The sequence below is a fragment of the Phoenix dactylifera genome, chromosome 11 (assembly GCF_009389715.1).
Source record: "Phoenix dactylifera cultivar Barhee BC4 chromosome 11, palm_55x_up_171113_PBpolish2nd_filt_p, whole genome shotgun sequence".
In the NCBI taxonomy this organism is placed as follows: Eukaryota; Viridiplantae; Streptophyta; class Magnoliopsida; order Arecales; family Arecaceae; genus Phoenix; species Phoenix dactylifera.
In genome coordinates, this window is record NC_052402.1 from 2,124,568 (window position 1) to 2,147,895 (window position 23,328).

Here is a 23,328-nt window from a genome sequence, read left to right on the forward strand (position 1 = left end):
GCTTCCGCGGCCGCGTACCAAATTCCGAGATCATGGAGCTGTTCAAAAATTGAACTCAGAACCCTCTCATCCCAAACGAGAATCATTTAAATACCCATTGCGTACAACGGATGGATAAAAAATTGTGGCTTCTTTTTTTTTTTTTTTTTTTTTTTTTTTTTTTTGCTGAAAACGGATATTTCATACAATACGTGTACGAATACATCCAAGAAAATCAAAATAAAGCAACTCGCGGAGCGCATGTGGCAGCTCCTCCTCCCCCGACCAAAGGGTATACCCTGAGTGATGAGCCGCATGGGCCGCCACCCAATCGGCTGCCCCATTAGCTTCTCTAAATACATGTTGAGCCTGAAAGGCTCGCTCATCTCCCATCATGCTCCCTATGTCGCGGATCAAAGGGTGGTCTGTACCATCACCCGTCGCCCCCCTCCGAATCCATCCGATGACCGTGGTGGAGTCGCCCTCCAAAATGATCGACCTGGCTCGCAGGATCATCCTCGCATGGCGCACGCCCGCCCAGGCTGCTCGAAGCTCTGCCTCCGGAACCGACGTATCGAACAGCTGGCAGCCACCTGCTGCAACTACCCTGGAGTGCGGGCCTCGTATAACAAAGCCCGCACCACCCCGCGCACCGCCGTCCAACACCGACCCGTCAAAATTGACCTTGAGGAAACTCGGGGGTGGGGGCTCCCAGGTGAAAAACACCATATGGTGGGCTGCCGAAGCAGAGGGGGGGCCCCAGGTGTCCCGAGCTGTCAAAGGTCTGTCTGAAGAGGTGGTGGGTACAAACTCAAGGGCCTGAACACGAGCAAGCTCCGCAGCAAACCTCGGTGACACCCTGCGGTCGCCGAGAGTACGAGCATTTCTTGCCAGCCAAATCTGGTGCGCTGTGCAAGTCGCTCTAATAGCCTCCTGACACGTCCCGGAACTGGGTAGCCCCTGTCGTATCATGTGAAGGAACTGTGGCCTGTCACTCCGGGCCTCCTGCGAGATCCCGGCCCACTGCCATGTCAATCTCGCCCATACACACTGAAAGAGCACATGGTCTACCGACTCCACAGCCCCACACGCTCCACACTCTGCAGGGATCCCCCAACCACGCCTACTCAGCGCAGCTCTCGTCGGAAGGCGATCCCAGAACACCTTCCATAAGAAGAGGGCTACCCGCGGGTGGAGACCGTGCCTCCAGATCCATGTGCAATCCGGCCCCCTCTCCCGTTCTGACTGGATGACACGGGAGAGGTCTCCTAGCCTAACACTGGCCTGGCTCGATGTGCCCCATACCCTGACATCCCGCCCCCCACATCCTGGTAACGGAAGAGACCGGATCCTCGCTGCGAGGTGTACCCCAAATAGCTGTCGAAGTCTAGTATCATCCCACTCTACTCCACCTCCTGCCAAAAGGTCGCTAACCCGTAGTCCCTCTACTGCCTCTACATCGACCATGGTCGGCCAACGCCTCAATGGCACGGTGTCCACCCATGGCTCGCTGGTCACATCAATGCTCTGCCCGTCGCCGATCAGCCACCTGGTGCTCGCTAATGCAGTCGGTAAGTGCCTCACAATCTCACGCCACATGAAAGAGACTTGGCGGCCCCTCCATGCCCCCCCTAGGCCCCCTCGTCCATATCGGGCTGCCATCACCTGACTCCATAGGCTATGTGGCTCAAGTATAAACCGAACTGCATGCCGAGCGATGAGCGCCTCGCGCCTCTCCATCAGGGACTGCACCCCAAGACCGCCCTCACTAATAGGACGGCAGACCTGCTCCCAAGCCACCAAATACACTCCATGGCCTCCACCGTGTGAGCCCCACAAAAAACTCCGAAGAAGACGCTCAATCCTCAACAAGGTCGTCTTTGGCATAACAGTGTTGGCCATGAGATACATCGGTATGGATCCCAACACTGATCTGACCAAAGTCAATCTCCCCATCATGGATAGAGAAGATGCTCTCCATCCCTCAAGCCTGCTCTGTACCCGCTGCACCAGGCCCGAGCACTCTGCCACTCGCGGTCGTCGGCCGGTGATGGTAACTCCCAGGTAGGTCAGCGTCCCCTCCTGCTCTGGTATCTGCAGTAACCCCCGGATCTCCTGTCGAACTCTGGACTCCGTACTGGGGCTGAAGGTAATAGCTGACTTCCGGAAGTTCACTCTCTGGCCAGACGCTATGCAATAGTCCGTCACCACCCTGCGAAGAACCCGTGCCTCAGCCACTCGTGCCCTGGTCAAAAGAAGACAATCATCAGCGAAAAATAAGTGGGAAAGGGGTCGGGCCCCTGGTGCCGGACTATACGGCACCAGCTCCCGGCTAGCGCAAACTCTCTGCAAAGCTCGTGACAAAGTATCAGCACAAATAATAAACAAGTATGGAGATAAAGGACATCCCTGCCGTAGCCCCAATGTGGACTCGAAGAAATGTGAGGGCGTGCCGTTGACCAAGAGGGAGAACTTTGGTCCCCGTACGCACCCCATGACCCATCCGATCCACTGTCTGTGAAAACCATATGCCTCCAGCGCCTGCTCCAGAAAGCTCCACCTGACCCTATCATAGGCCCTCTCCATATCCAGCTTGATGGCCATCAAGCTGCGCCGCTTCGGTGCTCTCTGAAGATCCCACATCATCTCCTGAGCCAACAAAACATTATGTGAGATATTTCTACCAGCTACAAACGCCCCCTGCTCCTGGCTAATGATGCCTGGCAAAAGGGGCTTCATTCTGCCCACCATTATTCTTGCCACGACCTTATATAAAGTCGTGCACAAGCTAATAGGCCTGAAATGACTAGGCTCAACCGCATCCGGACGCTTCGGTATAAGCGTAACGAAAGTGGCTTTCCAGTCCTCCGGCATAGCAGCCCGGGAGAAGAAACACTGGATAGCCTCCACCACACCTCGGCGGAGAATGCCCCAGTACTGACGAAAGAAAAAAGGCGGAAAACCATCGGGCCCTGGGGCTTTGTCTGCTGCCAGTGCCCAAACTGCCTCCTGCACCTCCTGTGCCAGCACCGGTCGGATCAGGGATGCCCTCTCGACATCACCAATACCCGTCTCCACCCTCAAAGGGCGGAGCCCATCACTGACCTCCTCATCCTCCGTCCATCTGGCGCGGAAAAAGTCAAATAAGGTCTGTCGGACCGCCTGCTCGCCCTCCACTCGGTGGCCCGAGTCATCCCGCAAGGAATGGATCATGCTCCGCTGCCTCCGAATAACCGTCGACCGATGGAAGAAGCTGGTATTACGGTCGCCCTCACTCACCCACTGCACACGGGATTTCTGACGCCAGAAAATTTCATGCTGCCGTAGCAGGGAGTGGTGAGTAGCTAATAATCCCCGAAGGTCGGACATATCGTCCTCCGGGAGTACACCCCCCAGGTCTTCTCTCCTCTGCAACTCCGCAATCGAGGACTCTACCCCCTCCAAACGTCGGAATATGTTGCCCACAACCTCACGATTCCAACGGCGGAGACGCCTCTTCGTCAGCTCCAGGCGACGCGACACCTGCTGCATGGCATCACCACGCACCGGAGTACGCCACGCCAAAGGCCACGAATATGTAGTAAAATGCTAACTCAGCTATTGATTGGATAACTTCCTATACAGTGTATTACTTAAAAAAAAATTACGGGTTGTTTTTTTTATTTTCTTAGCTATATGCCTATACGTTTCGTGTGGAAGATCGGTGTAAATAAAAATAAATAATAATAATAATTAAAAAAATAGAGAGAAAAAAAAAACGGCGAGCCTTAGATGGGAAGGCGAGCACAAGATTCGACAAAAGGCTGGCTCTACGTGTCCACTGTTGGTGCTGCAGAGATCACGAGGACGTACTTTAATGAATTGAAAAGCATCAACACCGGTCTTCCAGTTACCCGTGATAGAGACCAGAAATGGACGCACTTGTGTGCCATTATTTGGAAGGAATCAAGGACAACTCCGGTTGATTTGAGTTATTGAGCGTTCTGGGATTGTCCAACTTCTCGGCTATGGCATGCATTTTTCTGGTGGATCAATGGCATGCATGTCATTTGCTGGACTGTCCCTTTTTAATATTTTCCTCATTTTCCCTAAGTTTGGCTCCATTAGATTGCATTATATGATGTAACTGTTCTGGCTAGCCCTCAAAAACCGTAACTTCTTTTAGGGTATGCTTGGTCTGAGAAGAATTAGACTCTATAATAAAATTGAGAATGAGCAACTTCAATTGATATCCATTTCATTCCGATTCCAAAAAAGAATGGTAATGCTCTAATTCCTATTTTTTCTTATTATTTAAATTTCATTCTGATTTTGATATTAATTACGAACCAAATATATCGAAGGATATGGTTATTCTAACTTTTATTCCGATTTTGAATTCTAATTTTGGTCGTGAGCTGCAGGCAAAACTTCTCTTATAACAGTTGCAGGCAAAATTTTGATCATCTAGCAAGAAAAGACAAGCCATACTCATTCTACTTGTACGTTTTGTATTGACGATGAAATGAGCAGGTATCGTAATATTTGGTCAGGCATTTTCATGGCATTTGGAATAGATATTGGTATAGCTTTGGTAATAGATGACTTCTCTTATAACTTTATTTTATCAGACAGGCACAAGCACAACTAGAAATCATTTGGACCACGACAATCTTTCCTGGGTAACTTGGAGGATTTACTTTGTTCGCTGGTAGCTCTATAAAGCTTTAGGCGATGGATATAATCTGTATAACATCCCTTTTAAGCCATAGGTAATGTCGAGTAATTTAGTTTTGTATATTTTAAAAAAATTAATATGCCAATGTACTGCCCCTGCAAGAAGTCCTAAAGAACCGAAGATATCATCTAAATATTCTTGATCGGGGGTGGATATAGCTTACTTGAGTGGCCGACCTTGAATGCAAAAGATTAATTATATTTTTTTTATTTATTAACAAAAATCATATGTTGTTAAAAAGTAAGGGTCGAAAATCCTTTTTTTTTTGAATTTTGAAAATAAATTGATGTAGATACATTGTAAACACACTTGCAAATACCACATTGTAAACTATTTTTTCACAATTATTTGAAAAATAAATTCCATGCACCATATTGTAGACACACTCTTAAGTGTTTTGAGTATTCAAATTGGCCTCTAGTTGACTCATTAATTTAGAGTTGTGGAATTTTATATCTGAATTAAAGCCACTCCATTAGGAAATATAAATTAAGAAAAGACTAGTGAATCCGTCATTTGCCATTTTAAAGCAAAATATAATATATATTATAAATTAAATACAATATTATAAAAATATATATTTAATTAGACTCGGCAGATTTTGATCGCATGCCAGGGGTAGGGGAGGAAGAAGAATACGTGACTTTATCCAGCCGCACAAGGTCCAAATCACGTCATCTCACGGCGGAATTCAAGTGGGACCATTAAATGCGGTTCACGTTAACCCTTCCGTGCTACCGTCGCGTTGCACCTCACGTGGTTTTGCTGACGCCGTTCGGAGGACCCAAGACCTTCCGCCACACGTCCTTCCCGCCTCCAGAACACGACACGTGTCCCATCTGGCGACGACCTCGCACCTGGAAAGCGTGCGTGACGTTTCCTCACGCGGTTTGCTGTCTCGACGCTAGACAGTATCAATCCCTCAACGTCTGAGCTATTCCTAACCGTCTGATTCGACGGAACCGTATGATTCCTCTTGGGCACGGCGATTGAACGGTGCAGATTTCAGGATTTGCAGATTAAACATTCTTACAGTGGTGTAACAAAATTGATGGCTCGGCTCGGAGTGAAGCCGGGGAGCGAAAGCTCAAGAAAGTACGTTGACGGTTACCAAAAAAAGAAAAAAAGAAAAAGAAAGTACGTTGAGGTGCAGCAATTTCACGTGAAAGAATAGCGGCTCGCGTGAGCCAACTCCGAGACGTCTCTCGTGATTCGTGCCCGATTTAATCGGGAAATCGACTGAACCCGAAGGAAAAGATAAGAACGAATTTCGAGGGCCCTGCGCCTGGGACCCAGGATGCGGACTCTGAGGAGATCCCTCGTGGGGTCCACCAACCAACTGTAATGAGAGTGACATGGTAGCGTAGGGTCTGGTTGGGTTTGCGTGTGGGAGCAAGGGATTGGGTCTGGTGTGTCTGCAACGTGGTCGGAAGGAACCAAAGAGGGGAACCATTCACGTGTCGCAAGAAAAAAGAGGGAATACATTTCCAGTCTTGGGTTCGCTGCTTCTACTCCCTGGCTCATCCAAGGATCAAAAGGTGAGGTGGGGTTTAAAAATGGAGAGGGGGAAGTTGATTGGAACTTGCTTAAGGGATAGTTTAGAATGAATACTAATATAATATCTAACAACTAAGTATTAATCTTTGCATGGGTCGCGGGGGAAGTCGCATTTGATATTTTTACCATGATGTAATGATAATTTTTTATGCACCATCATGTCTTGTGGAATCGCGCAGTTATCAAATCGAGTTATATATATATATATATATATATATATATATATATATATATATATATATATATATATATATATATATATATATATATATATATGCGCGCATGGAGATGCAACCCTAGCCATCGTGCATATGATATGTACGGTTTGATGTATATATATATATAACTAGCAAATTGTATGATACTTATAAGTAAGTGTCAACTTATGACAATATATTAGGAAAGAAAAATAGACATAAGCTACATTTCACCATGTGTCCTTAAATGAGATTTATTAGTGATTAAGAGTTAGGTACAAGTTGCACATATGCACATAAATACTTGGCTCATGATGGATCATTGATGTGGAATGCATCCATTAATTTTATATTACCAAATAATTTAGTTATAGAGAACCAAAGGCAATAATTGTAAGAGTTACATTGCAGCATATCTATGTAATATTTAGCAAGTATGGAATTATAAACTATATTAAATGATTCTGGATAGAAAGAAAGTTGTATTTCTGCGTAAAGAAGTTGTTCTTGATAGAATATTGATATGAAATGTACTTTATTGTATGTTGTTAAATAAAACCTATTTAATGATAAATTTGTCGATATATTTTGTTCTTGAATGTCTGGAACTTTTTAGCTCAAGTTAATAAGAATCGATATTTGTGAACCGCAACTTAGATAAAAGCTTTGGAAATTCATGAATTCTAGTCAGAGAGTCATAAAAGGGTGAGTTAACTCATAAACTCATATTGAAAGTTTGTTGGGCATCCTATACGAGAGCCCTTCTCACCAAACTGGATGTTAAAAGCACTATCGGCTCAACCTACCGTTCTATTTGACTTGCTATAGAAATGTAAGTGCCATGAAGCTCTTCTTGAAAGTGAGACCGTTTCTATATTTTTCTATAAAAATAAAACGGAAAAGATTTCTCTCCTAAATTTTTAGTCGCCCAGTTGTTGCTCCTATACCTCGTAATTGTAGCCTCCAACTTTCTTAATGCAGTACGAATTAGTTGCAAACTCAGAGACCTGTGGAGTGTGGACTCGTATTCTCATAACCCCAAGCAATGAATAATTGCAGCAGTTTCTCTTCCTTGGTCATCACCCTTCTTAAACGTTCAATAAAAAAATTCCATGGCCAACTAATATATGACATATTTGCTGAGGGTTTCAGCTCCGGTCTAACTGAATACAAATGCCACCCATAATCTTCTTTTATTCACACGGACCAGACATCGAACCAAAAGATCGCACAAACCAACACGTCATCTAAAATTCAAACCAGACCAAATCTACGTCACCGTAAATTTCCTCTTCTTGTCTTCCCTAAAAAAAAAGAAAAAGTCCATTTCCAGTCGCAGCTCTGTCCCTCTCACATAACGCCGTACGTACGCAGTAAAAACATAGATATATTACAAGCCAAACCGCATTTATTTCTGGCTGACCACCCACCCACAAAACCGGCGGCTAAACCAGGCCTGAGCCCACCGAAACCGGAAACCACAAGACCGCGCCGAACCGTGGCCAACGGACTCCGGCCCACCAACACGTGCTTTATCTTCCACCGCACGTACCTAACGATGCACATGTGGCTGCGACCCACTGGGCCTACCTTCGCTAAACCCAACGTTTAAATATATATTTTTTTTTCTTTGCAGCCGGCTCGGATGGACTCGGTGGCGGACCGGCTCGCCCGTCCCACGTTCGTATAAGAGGCGCGAGGGGTTGACACGAGTACTTAAACCAAAATCCTCGCCGACCTAGCCCTCTCCTCCGTCGTCCTCTTCCTCCAAACTCCCCCTCGCCCAGCACCCTCTCTGATCCCATCGAGGTCTCGAGGTTTAGATCTAGAGTGGAGGAAGGAATAGAAATTTCTCTCTCTAATTTAGTTTGATTTGGTCTGGTTTGGTTTCCATTTTGCTTTGCGTTTTTTTTTTTTTATTCGAAGAATGAGATCTGAGAAACCGGGGAGGAGACCTTGGGAGATTGTTGAACGGTTTTAAGGATTTTTTTTCGGGAGATTTTCTAGGGCTAAATTTCCGTAGATGAAGACGGAAATGGGGACGGGAGTGGGTTCATCATTGTGGTCCGACGAGGAACGGGCCATGGCTGTGGCCGTCCTCGGCATCCAGGCAGTCGACTACCTCTCCTCCAGCCACGTGTCATCCGATGGCATCTTCGCCGCCGTCGGCGGCCACGCCGACCTCCAGACCAAGCTCCAGGACCTCGTCGACCGCCCCGTCGCGCCCTGGGCCTCCGCGATCTTCTGGCAGATCTCGCGATCCAAGTCCGGCGATCTCGTCCTCGGCTGGGGCGACGGCCACTGCCGCGAGCTCCGCGACTGCGAGGAGGCCCCCTGCCGCTCCACGGCAGCCCTCGACGACGGCGGCCGCCAGAAGATGCGAAAGCGGGTGCTCCAGAAGCTCCACGTCCTCTCCGGCGGCGCCGACGAGGAGATCTACGCGCTCCGGCTCGACCGGGTCACCGACGTGGAGATGTATTTCCTGTCATCCATGTACTTCTCCTTCCCCCGGGGCGCCGGGGGTCCCGGGAGGGCCCTCGCGTTCGGGGAGCCCATCTGGGTCTCCGATCCCAGCCTCCGATCTCCGGCGTCCGCTGCCGATTACTGCGTCCGGGCGTTCCTCGCAAGATCCGCCGGTTTCCGGACCGTCGTGCTCGTGCCGTTCGACACCGGCGTTCTCGAATTGGCCTCGGTAAAGACCGTGCCGGAGAGCTTCGAGGCCTTGCAGATGATAAGGGCCGTGTTCTCTCCCGGCGGGAGCAATCCCGTCGAGATGAAAGATGAGAATGGCTCGGTTTTCCGTCTTGAGGGCCGGGCGGCAGGGGGGGAAGAGGTGGGGCACCCGAGGATTTTTGGGAAGGATTTGAACATCGGGGGACGATCTCAGTTCGGCGAGAGGCTCTCGATGGCAGCCAGAGCAGAAGAGAGGCCTGTGGAGATCCAACGAAATGGCAGAAATCATCATCATCGGATGGCGCCGGTGCCGGCGCCGGTCTCCAGTGGCATCGTTAATGGGCTGAATTGGAGTCATACACGTACTCCCCCTACGAATTCTCACCAGCAGAAGTTTGGTAACGGCGTCGTGGCGATCGGCGGTGGCAGAGTGGATCCCTCGCCGAGGGCGTTCGTTCCTCACGGCAACGGGGTGAGGGAGGACCCTCGGACGAACCAGTTCTCGACTCCGAAGCAGCAGCAACCACAGCCCCAGTCGCAGCTGCGGCAAATTGACTTCAGCGGCGGGGCGACTTCGAGGGCTTCCGGGGCGCTGGTTGCCCGATTGGGCGTGCTGGAGTCGGAGCATTCGGATGTGGAGGCTTCGTGCAAGGAAGAGCGGCCGGTGGCAATGGACGACCGGAGGCCAAGAAAGAGAGGCCGGAAGCCGGCGAATGGGAGGGAGGAGCCCCTCAATCATGTCGAAGCCGAGCGCCAGAGGAGGGAGAAGCTCAACCAGAGGTTCTACGCTCTCAGAGCCGTGGTGCCGAACATCTCGAAGATGGACAAGGCCTCCCTTCTCGGCGATGCCATAGCCTACATTACCGAACTCCAGAAGAATGTCAAGGAAATGGAGGCCGAGAGGGAGGAGTGTCCGGAATCCGCATTCATGGGTCGCAAGAGGCGGGCGCAGTGCCCGGAGATCGATGTCCAGGCCGCGCACGATGAGGTGATCGTCCGAGTGAGCTGCCCGATGGACACCCATCCTGTTTCCAAAGTAATCCAAGTATTCAAGGAGGCGCAGATCAATGTGGTGGATTCCAAGGTCACGGCGAGCAACGAAGCTGTCTTGCATACATTCGTGGTGAAGTCGCCGGGATCCGAGCAACTGATGAGGGATAAGCTGATCGCCGCGATATCTCGCGAGACCACGAGTTCGTCGTAACCATATCCATGGCGACCTGTAGATGAAGTAGCTGGGTTGGTACTTGGTAGGAAGCACTCCATAGGCTGCCTCTTTCGGAGGGAGCATTGCTTGAATCTTTTCATGTCGGTAGTATATATAGCACCATTTCCCCCCGTCTCTTCTGTAAGTCAATACTCTAATTCTATCACCTAAGTTAAATTTTTGTTCTGTCCTCTGTTATTGTTTCCTTTGAATGTTGCTGCTGCTCGATTCCAGCTCTCTGCAGTTCCAAGCTTGGCATGGAATACTAGATTTTTGGATTCAAGCTAGCAATTATTATTATGTTCTTTAGGCAATTCCTCTTTTTGTTTGGCCGTAAACTTCAGATGGAAGTCGAAGTAGTTTTTGTGGCTCTGTCCCAGTGGCGGTCTCGATAGATTGTACGTCAAGTTTTTAAGAATTTCAGTAAGCTTCATGTGAGTCCTAACTGAGTATATTTAAACATTTTACGCCATCACCTGCTTATTGGTGCTCTTTCTATTGTAAAAAAATTCTCTACCAGTGTTTGTTTACGTTGTTGTCTCTGATTCCCTTCTTCGTGGCAGCACTTTGGTGTGCTAACTTGAAGGCGAGCGTTTTTGGATTCCGAGCTTTATGGACCTCGTCTAAATTTTATTCTTTTCAGCGAAAGGAAGGCAGCTCTCGCCTTGTCGCCACCCATGCTGGTCCAATCTGGTTTATGAAGACCAAAGGCTTTTTTTTTTTCCTTCCCGGAGGAGGAATCCAAGAGCCTGCGTGAGGAAGCTACTTGGCGATTTCGCCCATGCGGAAAATGCTTTGGGATTCTCCATTGGGTCTCTCTGCCCCAGGAAGAGTGCAAATGCGGGAAGGCTGGAAACAGCACGAGTCTACAGAGCCCGGACTTTGGGATCTAAGAACTGGTCTTAGCTCTCCCATGGAGCGTAGATTTGAATGCATGGTACTGGAAAGCACTGTGTATCCACTGAAACAACCCCCTCAACTTGACGGCACAAAGCTTCATCTTCAATTAAAATTTAATGGATTCTGTCCACAAGGGAGCTAATGTCAGACTTCAAGCGTGCATTCTATTCCACGCGCCAGGAAAAAGTCACCACGCGGAATAGAAGCACGTCAGAGCATAAGATCAAACCTTGGTAAGCTCCGATAACTAATGCTTTTAAGGTGACGATTCTCTCCGAGAGGAGGAGGATATTTGCGCTTTGGTTCTGGAGGTTTTGCTATTCATTCCAACTCGTCATCACCGCTTGAATAAAAAAAAAGAAGCATAAATAAATGAAAGTCTAGTGTAATCTACAATCAAACGTAATTAGTTTATTAGCCTTAAGCAGTTCAGGTGTACCTTACTCAAAAAGAATCTTCGATCCAATGGAGATTCCTCTCCAAGTTTTTTCTTCCCGTGCGTGTCCAGGTGAGCTCGACATGGATATTAACCTCATCCCAGGATCCTATTTGTCAAATATCAGTGTTTGCGTCGGAGGCTTTAAAGGTCGCTGTTCGAGGTCCCTGGTGATTGTTTCATGTAAACATCTGGCTTTACTCCTTGTTGCCATTTTTCGTAGGACTGTGATGCTGCGACTTGGTAGCCGCCCATGTTTTATTTGCGTCAACGCATTTTTCACTTCGCTGGTATTAGGGCTTGCCAGGGGAATAGATTGGGGCCGGCTAGGAGTGTCGTGTCAAGTCTATCCGCGCCTTAAAATTCTCAAATGCAGCCAAAAGAATTCGCACTTATTCGTATCTTGTCGTTTCAGATGATTCTTCCGGCTATCCATCAATAATTGAATTCTCATTCAGCTGTTTGGATTTCTAGGTGACATCGCACAATATTTAGCTGGATATTTAAATGCAGTATTGAATTATTTGTGTTGTTTATTGTTGCTGGAATACTGATTCCTTGCTCTGTCCTGTGCAAGTTTACAGGATGATTATATGGAGAAATTATTAGAACGACCAGGCTTGGTGGACCAGTCCAATAGCTATCCGTCACATTATCTCTCTTTGTATTTAAACTCTTCAAGATCGGAGCAAAGGTGAAAATTCATCTTATTATCTATCGTGATTAGTTTTCTGAATCTAATTTATCTAGTAATTTTTTCGTGTATATAAATTATTGAGAGAATTCATTAATATAGTCCTTTTTTTAATCTCTATTTACTATTTATATAAATAGTTTCACAGAATTGTGTATTAGTAACTCATAGAACTATCCTAATTCATTACACGACCGTCATCATAAATCCTTGCAAGCCCTACGCTATCAATACTCTTATGCAAGATAGAATATAGCTCTAGCAACTCCCTATGACCCCTTCACAATCCAACCAGCTTATTGGATTCATTTCAGGCACGAGTTATGAATAGTTTCCGCAACGAGCCATGTTTTGACCAAGAACAAACTCGGTCCCACTAGATTCTTGATGCTTCCAAATCACCAAATAGCTTTAGATCAGGACAATTTCTTTGATAACGTCATTACCTGCAACATAAAGCGGTGCCTATCTAAAGAAGGTGGTTGCTTTTGGACTCCTCAAAAGTGGAAATAAATGGTCATCGGCAAACCAAATCACATGGAACACCCCTTCTATATCCCACATTTGGTTAGCCGCCATAATTTGTGGTGTCATGTCCCAAAACAGAGTAGCTGCTTATTTGGGAAAGCTAGCCGCTCAACTTATAAGCAATCCTACCTCACTCTGGGCCAAAGTTGTTTCAGCAAAATATCGGTTCGATGGATCTTGGGCATTTTACACTAAACCCCGACATTGTTCAGTTATGTGAAAAAAAAAATCTGTGATCATGGGCAAATAATACAAAACCAAAGTAAATGGCTGATTGGAAATGGGAATTCAATCAATATGAACTTGTATGAATGCTAATTTGAAAGTTAGTGATTTGATGTCACTATCTAGAGGCTGGAGATTGGTCTGATCAGCTGGTGTGGGGCCGCACCCAAAGCAGCCTTAGTACCCTTAAAGATATATCCTCTTCTTAAGAAATCTCAGTTGGTAAATAACCCCTGTCCAAAATGGTTGCGGTTGATGAAAGTACCCTTGAGGGTCAAATTTTTTTGGTGGAAACCACTCTGGAACAGATTGCCTTCTAAAGATCTGCTTGCAAGATGGGGAATTATTGAAGCAGCTCTCACATCATGTGACCTTTGTGTTAGTGTGTATTAATTACACAAAGAGAAAAAAAAGGTCGCAAGTCAGAGTAAGCGGTTGCTTCTCGATATTCGCAGATTATTGTAGGATGTGACGTCCATCAGGCCACACACACTCTTACAGGGAAGCGAATGGCACAGCTGATTGGGTTGCATCCTACGCAGTCCACCACTTCAGAGGCTTCGTATGGATGGAACGCGACAAGGTGCATGGCTCCTTATCTGCTTCAACAACGTGATATTCAATTTTCCTTTTGCTTCAAGAAGTTGGAACCAGCTGACATAGTATGTCAACAATAGAATCTGTGCCAAATTTTTTGTCGGGCATGGTGGATTTTATATGGGCGGCCGAGGTAGAGGAAGGGCATTGATCCTTAGTGAAAATTCTTGCTTGGCTGATTTGGATCTTCCAAATCATTTCGTTTTGCTCGAAATGAAAGGATCTTCCAAAATACCAGTCAGTCCCCTACACAGCCTGTAAGATGTGCCTACGTCTATCTTGTTCCAAATGAGAATGCTGAATATCAGCAGCACATCAATTCCCTCATCTTTATACTTCAATGAAGATCAATGTTACACTCCTTCACTGCAACCCACATTAATCGCGAAGCCAACAAAGCTGCTGATTTCATTGATAAACAAGCTCTCAATCAAAACGAGGACATCTGGGGGCTCGTAGCATTATGAGAGACGAGATCAATCATGTTGGCTATCTACACAAGTTTCGGACTTGAGTTCAGTCCTTCTAAAAAACTAAAGGAAGCCTCGGCTGTGAAGCTTTTAAGCTCTTCTTTAGGTAAACCAGATTTACTAAACAAATCTAAAATCAATACATTCGTAGGAATGAGAAAATAAAATGACTAAAAATGCAGAAGCAATATCTATCAAAATCGTCCATAAAATGGTCTCGTGGATAAGTAGCCATTCCGTCGGTCAACAGTCAAAAGTGAACACCCCTTCTCTATCCTTTTACGGAGCTTGGCTGTCACATACCATATATTCTATCCTGCCAGGTTTCATTTTGACATTTAGCTGAAACTCCCACCAATATGGAACTTTTGGAAAGAGTCTAATATAGGTAGCCTTACCGAAGATTGTTTCATTGTTTCTAGTCAAAAATTTCAAAGGTACAAGTTCAAACACGGCAAAAGAATTATTATATTTCTCTCTATATATTATAGTTTAACTAATATCAGAATGTTGGTTGTCGAGACCAGTGCATGCGTAAGATTTTCTTACGATGGGTATCAACTAGTTTTAGAATAGAACCAGTTCTAAAACTTACATGACGTGTATCAACTAGTTCCAACATGCCGCATGATTAATTCAAATTCTTTTGGGATAAGGTTCGATTGGTTCCGACAAGCCTCATGCGGGGACTAATTTAAACCCTATGATGGCATCATTATATATAACTCTTCGTTGAAACATGAACATTATTATAAAAACATAATTATTTTAATTATTTTACTAATAATTTTGCACATAATTATTTTAATCATTATATATAATTTTCCCCATTAAGATGATTCCTTCCATATTCTTTAGTTTTCTTTAATTTTGCTCCACAAAAAATCAGCAGTTTCTCTTTTTCATACCTCTCGATAAACAACTAATATTTCGTCCGGAACTTCCTTTTTAAATTATATTTTTGATTACCGTTTTTTCGGTGCATAAGTGGAATCACGCAGTGTGAATGGAAGCCAACTAGCCAAGAATGCATTGCGCTAAACAAAAGTATGACTTGACCAAAGAGATTTTGAGACGCCAGATTTAGATTTCATCGGGAAAATCCTGTGTGTACTTAGAATTCAAAATCCTGGATCCGCAATGTGAATGGAAGCCAGCTACCCAAGAATGCATTGCGCTAAAGAGAATGAATCTTCCAAGTGTACTAACATGGTATGCTGTGAGTCACCGTTGTACCCAAAAAAAAAAAAAAAAACCAGCAGCAGCAGCTAAGTCCTGCCAGGACTTTACAATAAACAATGGCAGAGTGTCAAAATGTTTACCATTCCCTTTTTAACTTCTGTTTCCTTTGATTGAAAAGGGAAGACCCACTCTATATTAATATAAAGAAAGGTACAAAAGAGAAAAAAGTTAAAAAACAAAAAACATCCCCCTACTTCCATTCAACATAGATTACGAAATTCAAAATCCAAAAAGTCAAAACCCCCTACATACAAACATTAAACATCATTTAAATCTTGAAACATATTAGACAGGTAACCAAGTCATAAGGATCAACTCTCCAGAAACAACTAACTCATTGTTAGTTGGTCTTGACTCCAACCTGACCCACTCTTCCATACGGCAACACGACCTCTGCTTGGTGAAGAGCAAGTACACAAGGTTTTGAAACGTGCAAACAACATTCAGTCTGACTCTTTTCTCAAAAACATTCAGCCCTACTCATGCATCTTCTCAATGGCTTCCTCTATAGCAGGAACTGCTTTCCGAAAGGCTTCCCATTGATCAACGGTCAAACTTATCCCTGAGCGTACAGTAACAGCAGGATCAAGTCTACAAAAATATAACCATGCAAAAATCTGAAGTAACATACTGAAGTAGGATTGTGATAACAATACACAGTAAGCATTAATTAGCAACATCATCTTGGCAAGCCTAGCTGAAAAAAATCTAGTAGCCAGACAACAAAAGGAACAGAATCAGGAGTTCAAAGATGATATGATCTGGCATCTTCGTCATCAGTAATGTGCAAGATCAAACCGGCTTACAAAGAATCCAAGCAGAAAAATCTGAATCAGACGTCAAACAGTTCAGCAAGTCAGGCAAGCTACCTTGTCCCCCTAAGAAAAGCAACTATGATGGAAATCGACTAAATAGAGGACATGATGCTAGGAAAAGTCGCATAGAAGTTCAAGCAACTGTCCAAGATTTTTACTGTAGAAACCACTGAATGCATCTCAACAGCAGTCTTAGAGTTGGAACATATAGAAAAACACATTTACCTCCTCTGATATAGGGGAAAAGGTAATAGGGTGAGATACTGGAGTGTGCTGATGAAATTTCTATACATTGTGTTGAGGACTGATTGGAAAATTTAGAATTATTTTGAGCTTTCACTTGATAGAAGTTCTGAGAAAGCTAAAATTAGATGGCTACAAACAATCTACTTTAATGAATGCAGGCATATAGCCGTAAGAAGGGTAAAATGACTAAATTAATCTTGCTGGCTACATTAGGAAGAAAGAGGATAGGTCATGGGCTCTTGTAAAAGCTAGAACAAAAATGCTGGACTAAATCAGCACTTAACAACCGTGTACAGAGAAAAAAATTAAAGTCAGCTGACAAGTTGGCAGAACTTAAGGTTCAAATTCTTGTTTCAAGAAATTTGAACTTGGATGTACAACTGTATATCCACAGGTAATGTGTTTGTATTCACGAAATTTGAACTGCATAAAGATAAACTTCCAACAGCCCCTAAACCAAGAGGGCAACAAAGAAGACAACTCAAAGAAAGAGCCACCGAAGCATTGAATGGACCCTGTGTCACGCCAAGTGAGGGGCCTAGGTTAGATTTACTAGCAGATGGCAGACCAATTTGAACATTTTCATATAGTTTCTCATCAATTCCAACCATTCAGGTCCACAAATGATGATCTTTCATCCCAGCAGAACTATAACTGTCAAACTGAGAAAATAAATTGTAACAGGAACTTGCATGAGTACAGGATCTATTACAGATTAATCAATGTGCACGCATGCAAGTGTGCCTATATACGTGCATGGATATGATCATTTAGTTCTAGTAAATCTTTCTTTTGTCAACCTATTGCATGTGATATATTCTACCAAGGCAAACACTTTTATATGCGCGCATTATTCGATGATGCACAATATCCACAGCAATAGCCTAATAGCCCTATCCGATCTATTCTAAGGTTGCAACAATTGATATTTCTATCTACTGTCACTCTTATCACAAGCTACATCTATCAAATAGAAGCTTTTTAAAATCCCCACATGCAATTTCCAAAAGTATATGGTTTCTTTTTCACGACCCATCAACATTATCCAAACATCAATTTCCACTAGAACCTCCTCTAATTTCAGCTGTATCACGGTCTCTCTCTCTCTCTCTCTCTTACATTTGTTAAGGGGCAAATCCAAACAAGATATATGTCACATGACCTTTCTGACAGAAAAGTAAAGCTCTTGACGTTGTCAATCATTTTTTTTCATCAGAACAACTATTTCATGTTTCTTAGCAAGCATTAGAAATTTTTTAATATTTATTTTTACTGATTAAAATTAAATAGTTTTTAATATAGTGAATTATTATTTGGCCAATTGAATGGGATATTGCGACTTTCACTGATGCAGAGTGAATTAAGGGCACAACTCGTCTTGTTATGGATGGAAGTGAGAATCCAAGTAACGGTCCTACTTGCACTCCCATCAGTATCCAACATTTATTATTACCATTTCTTTATAAGTTCCCTTGCCAAGCCATAGCCACACAATCAGAGAAGCACTTCTAAGTTCTCACTTTATCCACCCAGCTCTACTTCTAGTAATATCATGTTTGTTTATTTCTTAATTTTTTTGACATTTTATAAGAAAACAAATGGGTAATTATATGTGGAGTATCTATAACTATAATCCTCAATAAGCCTTCACAATTTCCCACCCATACCATTTCTAGTATTATAATGGACAAGGCTTTGCAGATGGACTCCTAAAATAAAAATATTCTAGTATAACACGGTAGCAGCATGTAGTCTGCATTATTTCTTCTTTTTTTTCCTTTCCAGAATTCCAGAAGAATGAGGAAAGGAGAAAGGATTCTTCGGTCCTTGGATAACTCAAAACTAGAGCTGACTCCAATTTATCTGTCTCCCTACCTTTTCTTTTCTTGATACTTGGACCTCCACTTAATTCATATCGCACTTCTCTTTTCATACAGAATTGAGAAAAAAAATATCAGCTTACATAATTATAGAAAATCTTTAGTCAGACCAGATTACACAAGCATGACACGTGCCAAACAAATAAAATTCAATCTATCTTATCAAAATATATGAAGAAACAGCCAGGGAAAGAAGATGGGGTATCAAAATCTTTGAAAGGAGCATTACCGTTATTATCAATGTTAATAGCAAAGTAATAGGAGTTGCTTCAGTGAAACAGCCAGCTGGCTGGGTAATAGCACAAACAAATTTTCCATTCGTATGGTGTCACATATGATAAATAATCCAATAACAAAATTCCATCCTCGTTCTAATCATATAATCATGATTCTTTGCCATTCAAATGGAAAAAATAATAAAAGATTTTTTTTGCTCAATGAACTCCTTAAATAAAATAAATGTACTTGAACCATGATTCTTTCTTCTATATAGCATTTAAAGAAAAAAATACATAAAGGTTGTAAGCATCTATTCATGAACCACCTAATAAAATTAGTAAAAACACAAAAGCATATCGGGCTACGTTTAAAACTCATGAACCCCTTCAAGTTTTTGTTATTAAATAAACAAAATCCTAACTTACTGCTAGTTATTGCAGGTGCTAATGGGATGGATCAAGTGTTGTCTTAAGTGATCCAAAACCCAGCTCTAATTGGCCTTTGTTCTAGGTTTACATTGCTAGATTTGATCTATTTACTATCACTCAAGTTTTAACTGGGTCTATCTTTTTTGCCAATTATAATGATTTGTCTATATTCAATGTCTATCACTTCGACATCAATTAATAGAAATTTTATTTGTCATAGGTATCACCAATAGAGAGCAGAATAAAAAATCAAAAGAATTTGTCCATTATCGATTAAAATAATCTCACTGTATGTTAGAAGACCAGCACAACTTCAATAAGATGATCATATGTGAATTTCATCAACACTAATTTGGTATCCTAGTAAAACCTTGTTGTATTATATGTGTGCATGTATGTCTGTACATATATTGAGATAAATATATATATCAGCATTCAAATTTCACAGCTACAGAAAGGCCTAAATGTTCCATCCAGACAATCTATCTATCTATGGGGGCACCTTTTGTAGATGCATCTCTTCTCAGGACCAACCTTAAAATTCTATACATGAACGAAAAATGTGAGAAATTGTAATATGCATACAAGTATTGGAGAATTAACAGAACTATAGATATAAAACAGATTACAAATAACATCAAAACATTACATTAAAGCTGCATTATTAATTTGAGAAATATATAAAATAATGATTTGAAGAGCATTTCATTAAGTAAAACCCACTCTAGTTTCATGAAATAGCATAGAATATCTAAGCTATAAACAATAACGGCAACACAATGCCTGGATTTGAGCCAATTATATCAACAATTCTAAAAGTTTAAATAGGACCAATCTTGCAACTAGACGCTCCAGCTTACAAATGAAAAGCCCTATCACCACATCAATTACAGAAGGCAAATGATATCAACAATTAGTGCTACCTGGATACTTCAAAATTTGGATTTTTGCTGTTTCCAAACACTTGGATAACATGACACTTCATGACACTTGTTGACATTTCAATTCGGCAAGTCCATGATGCCATCACATAACAACTTTTGGCACTCATACCTAAAAATTTATTAGTCTAACATTTAATAAAGATTTTATGAATTCTATTAAATTATAAAGCAACTGATCCAACAAATTTAAACATTATATCCATCGCTACATATTGACAAATGTATCTATAAAATATGGACGTGCCTCCATATCCAATTTTTTGAAAGATACAATGTCCAGCACCTATGACCACTCGGACACTTGATGCCTGTTTCACATGTCTAGGTACCATTGTCAAAAATGCCAGGTCATGCCAGAAGTAAGAACTCAAGCAAGCTTCATGCCATAAAATGTGTTAATGCCTAACTAAAACTGATTAAAAGCTCCTAATAGAAATGATGAATCTAGAACCAGCTTTGAAAAAAAAATTAAATATGTACTTCAGAAAAAAGAACCCGACCACAAGAACAATGTTAAAGATTCAATGAAAACAATTCCTTAAAGTAGGCAACTGTTACTTATACTTGCTGACTAAAAAGAATAAGCAATTTCCCAGTGGGCACAAGATTCTCCAAACCAGTCTGCAGCTATCCTGTACAGCATCCACCCCATTCAGGAAAGAATAATTACTCTCATTCAAGAAAAAAAAGGGCAAATTTAACAAACTTTAATATGGATGGACAAGCCAAGAGTGCAGGTGAGATCTCAAACGCCTCATACCCCCCTGGATCACGCAGATACCCTGATTCCCTATGGGAATGGTGCCTCTAGTGCCAATCTAAACCCTTTCCCCTCAAGATACAATAATCCTTCCCCAGCCCCTTGTCCCTTGTGCGCAATATATTTGGTAGCCAATCAGAAGAAAGACCAGAACAAGAATTGGATGAATTACCACCATCTTTCACGAAAAAGAATTGGTTCTTTCTGGAATGCAGGACAGAAACTATCAGGTTTGTCATTTGATATATAACCATATTTACTTGAGTATAGTTTGGATTTCAGAATCAACGCGCTAATAAAAAAATTTTTTTAAAAAAAATCTAATTAAAATGAAGAAACAAAGCGGAGTTCATCCAAGAAATTCCTACAGATGCATAAAAGCCGCAGATAAGACTGAACGAGATGAATACCTTTGGCAGTAGGCAACTCCTTCCCGTCCTTCTGGTAGTACTCCCGGATCGACACCAGCGTCTTCCCTCTGAACTCCTGAAGCGTCACCCTCCTCTTATTCGACAGCTGCAACAAAAACGCAAACCAAAACCCTAGATAACGAATCCAGAAAACGAAGATCTAAAAAACAAGAAACTAAGGTTTAGATGTTCGATTGAGACAGCTTACACGGCACAGGATGAGATCGCCTTCGTCGTCGTACTCCTTCTCTCTGCGGCTCCCCTTCTTCGCTTCCTCCTCCTCCTCCTCCTGCTCTTCTTCTTCTTCTTCTTGCGGTTCTTGCTCTTGTTGTTGTTGAGGGGGTTCGTCCTTGTTGGAGAGGAGGAAGGACTCGACGACGCTGCGGACGAAGCGCTTGCGGTCGGGTATGGAGAGGTCAAGGCCGAGCCTCTCCGCCGCCGTCCTCCGGACCTGGTACTCCGTCATCGTCGTCATGTCCGAGCTTTCCAGGATCTCCAGCACCACCTCCTCGATCCGCCGCTGCGTCTCCGCGTCCATCGTCTCTTTCTTCTCCCTTCCCCTTTTCCTCTCCTTTCCTTTCCTTTTCCCCTCCTCACTCTCCTCTCTAGCGACTACACCTCTTGCCTCTTCGTTTTAATCCGGCTTGAAAGCGATAGCTGGGGGCGTATCGGAGGAAAAGAAAACGTAATGCGGCAGAGAGAAACCACAGGAAATGCCTCTGCACAGGGAGATGATCCCGGATATAACCGTTAGATCTGCATCAGATGTTAGAAGAAAGACAATTGCTCAGTTCCGGAAGGAGTAAGATCGGATAAGGTGTTTCGAGCGAAACAAAATAAAAAAATCGCCAGCTTAGGTCCAAAAACACACTTGGGCCTCTTTAATTCGAAGGTAATCTCGTATTAAAAAAATAAATTTCATACAAAATTATCATATACGAAAAGTAGATAAAAAAAATTATAGAATAAATCATAAATTTTATATTTATTTTTATAATAATAATAATAATAAATAAAATAAATATCATTAGGGGATGGTATTTGTTTTCTATTATAGATCACCGAGTAAAAGGTGACATACTTTCTCATTAAAGAGAAAGAATAGAGGGAACAAAAAACACACCACCACCTACATATAGAGAAGGAAATAAGCTAAAATGTGAAGACATAAAAGCTAATGATAATAAGAAAACGGTAATTAAGGCACTAGAATCCACTGATTATAATATGTATATCACTACAAGCAATTGGAGAAGCAAGAGGATCAGACAAAATATTCACAACCAAAGCTATGTGAGAGCGCTAGAGGAAAGAAAAAACAAAGCAGCAACAACAACAACATATAGAGAAGGAAATAAGCTAAAATTGGAAGAAATAAAAGCTGATGATAATAAGATAACGGCGATTAAGTCACTATAATTCACATATTACGAAATATATTACTAGAAGCAATTGGAGAAGGAAGAGGATAAAGACAGAAAGTTTTCACAGGCAAAGCTATGTGAGAGACTTTGCTGCCTGATTCAAAAAGATAACTGGTGAAAATAAGCTCAAGGAAGAAATTTTTCAAAAGAAAGCACAAACTATCTTAATTAGAAAAAGAAAAAGAAACCAATGAAGCTGCATTGCATAAAAAATGGCTCTTAAAGGGATAAAACCATGATAGATGGAGGAGAAGAAGAGTCGTGCTAGATGTTGCATATAAGGGCTGATGCTGGGGTTAGTTTTGTAGTGATGGATTGAAAGAGTCAAAGAACAACACACTTCATATATATATATATATATATAAGGGCTGATGTTGAGGTCAGTTTTGGTGGATTTTAACTCAGATTACTGGTTTCAGATTGTCCTAACTATTAAATCATGCAAACATCAGATTAGAGCCACAACTATGCTACTTATGTTATCAAGTCATAGGAAAAAAAATAGGTTGCATAAAGATTTAAACTCTGGGTTACTGGATTCATAGTCCGATGTCCTAACCACTGGACAATGGAACCATTCATTAAAATAGCTCCATACAATCTTCTTTTATATAATACTAATATTCTGCCATGCATCGAATCTTAAAAATAGGTCAACCCAGGGTATCTAGGATGATGATTGATCCTTGTATATTCTTACAAGGTGATGTTGACTTAAACTATATTGACCTACCAAGCTTTGTATTCCCATTTTTCCGAGTATGATAGGTTTTACGATTA

The 23,328-nt window shown here is 42.7% G+C and overlaps 2 protein-coding genes across 4 annotated transcripts; one reads left to right on the forward strand and one right to left on the reverse strand.

The window, feature by feature from the left end:
* Positions 1-8,160: 8,160 nt before the first annotated feature.
* LOC103719154 (transcription factor MTB1-like) lies at positions 8,161-10,802 on the forward strand. Its single transcript, XM_008808264.4, has one exon. The coding sequence runs from the start codon at positions 8,474-8,476 to the stop codon at positions 10,325-10,327; it is 1,854 nt and encodes a 617-aa protein (XP_008806486.1). The 5' UTR covers positions 8,161-8,473; the 3' UTR covers positions 10,328-10,802.
* Positions 10,803-15,521: 4,719 nt separating this feature from the next.
* On the reverse strand, positions 15,522-21,775 carry LOC103719171 (RNA polymerase II transcriptional coactivator KELP). Of its 3 annotated transcripts, XM_026809441.2 has the most exons (4): positions 21,333-21,775; positions 21,125-21,230; positions 20,207-20,262; positions 15,522-15,984 (listed from the first exon to the last, which is right to left on the reverse strand). In XM_026809441.2, exons 1-4 carry the CDS (start codon positions 21,660-21,662, stop codon positions 15,979-15,981), a joined length of 498 nt encoding a protein of 165 aa, XP_026665242.2. In that variant the 5' UTR covers positions 21,663-21,775; the 3' UTR covers positions 15,522-15,978. The 3 variants fall into 3 exon arrangements, with proteins under 3 accessions (XP_026665242.2, XP_008806509.2, XP_038987159.1); XM_008808287.4 differs by lacking the exon at positions 20,207-20,262 and having other exon boundaries at positions 21,333-21,768; XM_039131231.1 differs by lacking the exon at positions 20,207-20,262 and having other exon boundaries at positions 15,884-16,013; positions 21,333-21,773.
* Between the last annotated feature and the right edge of the window lie 1,553 nt (positions 21,776-23,328).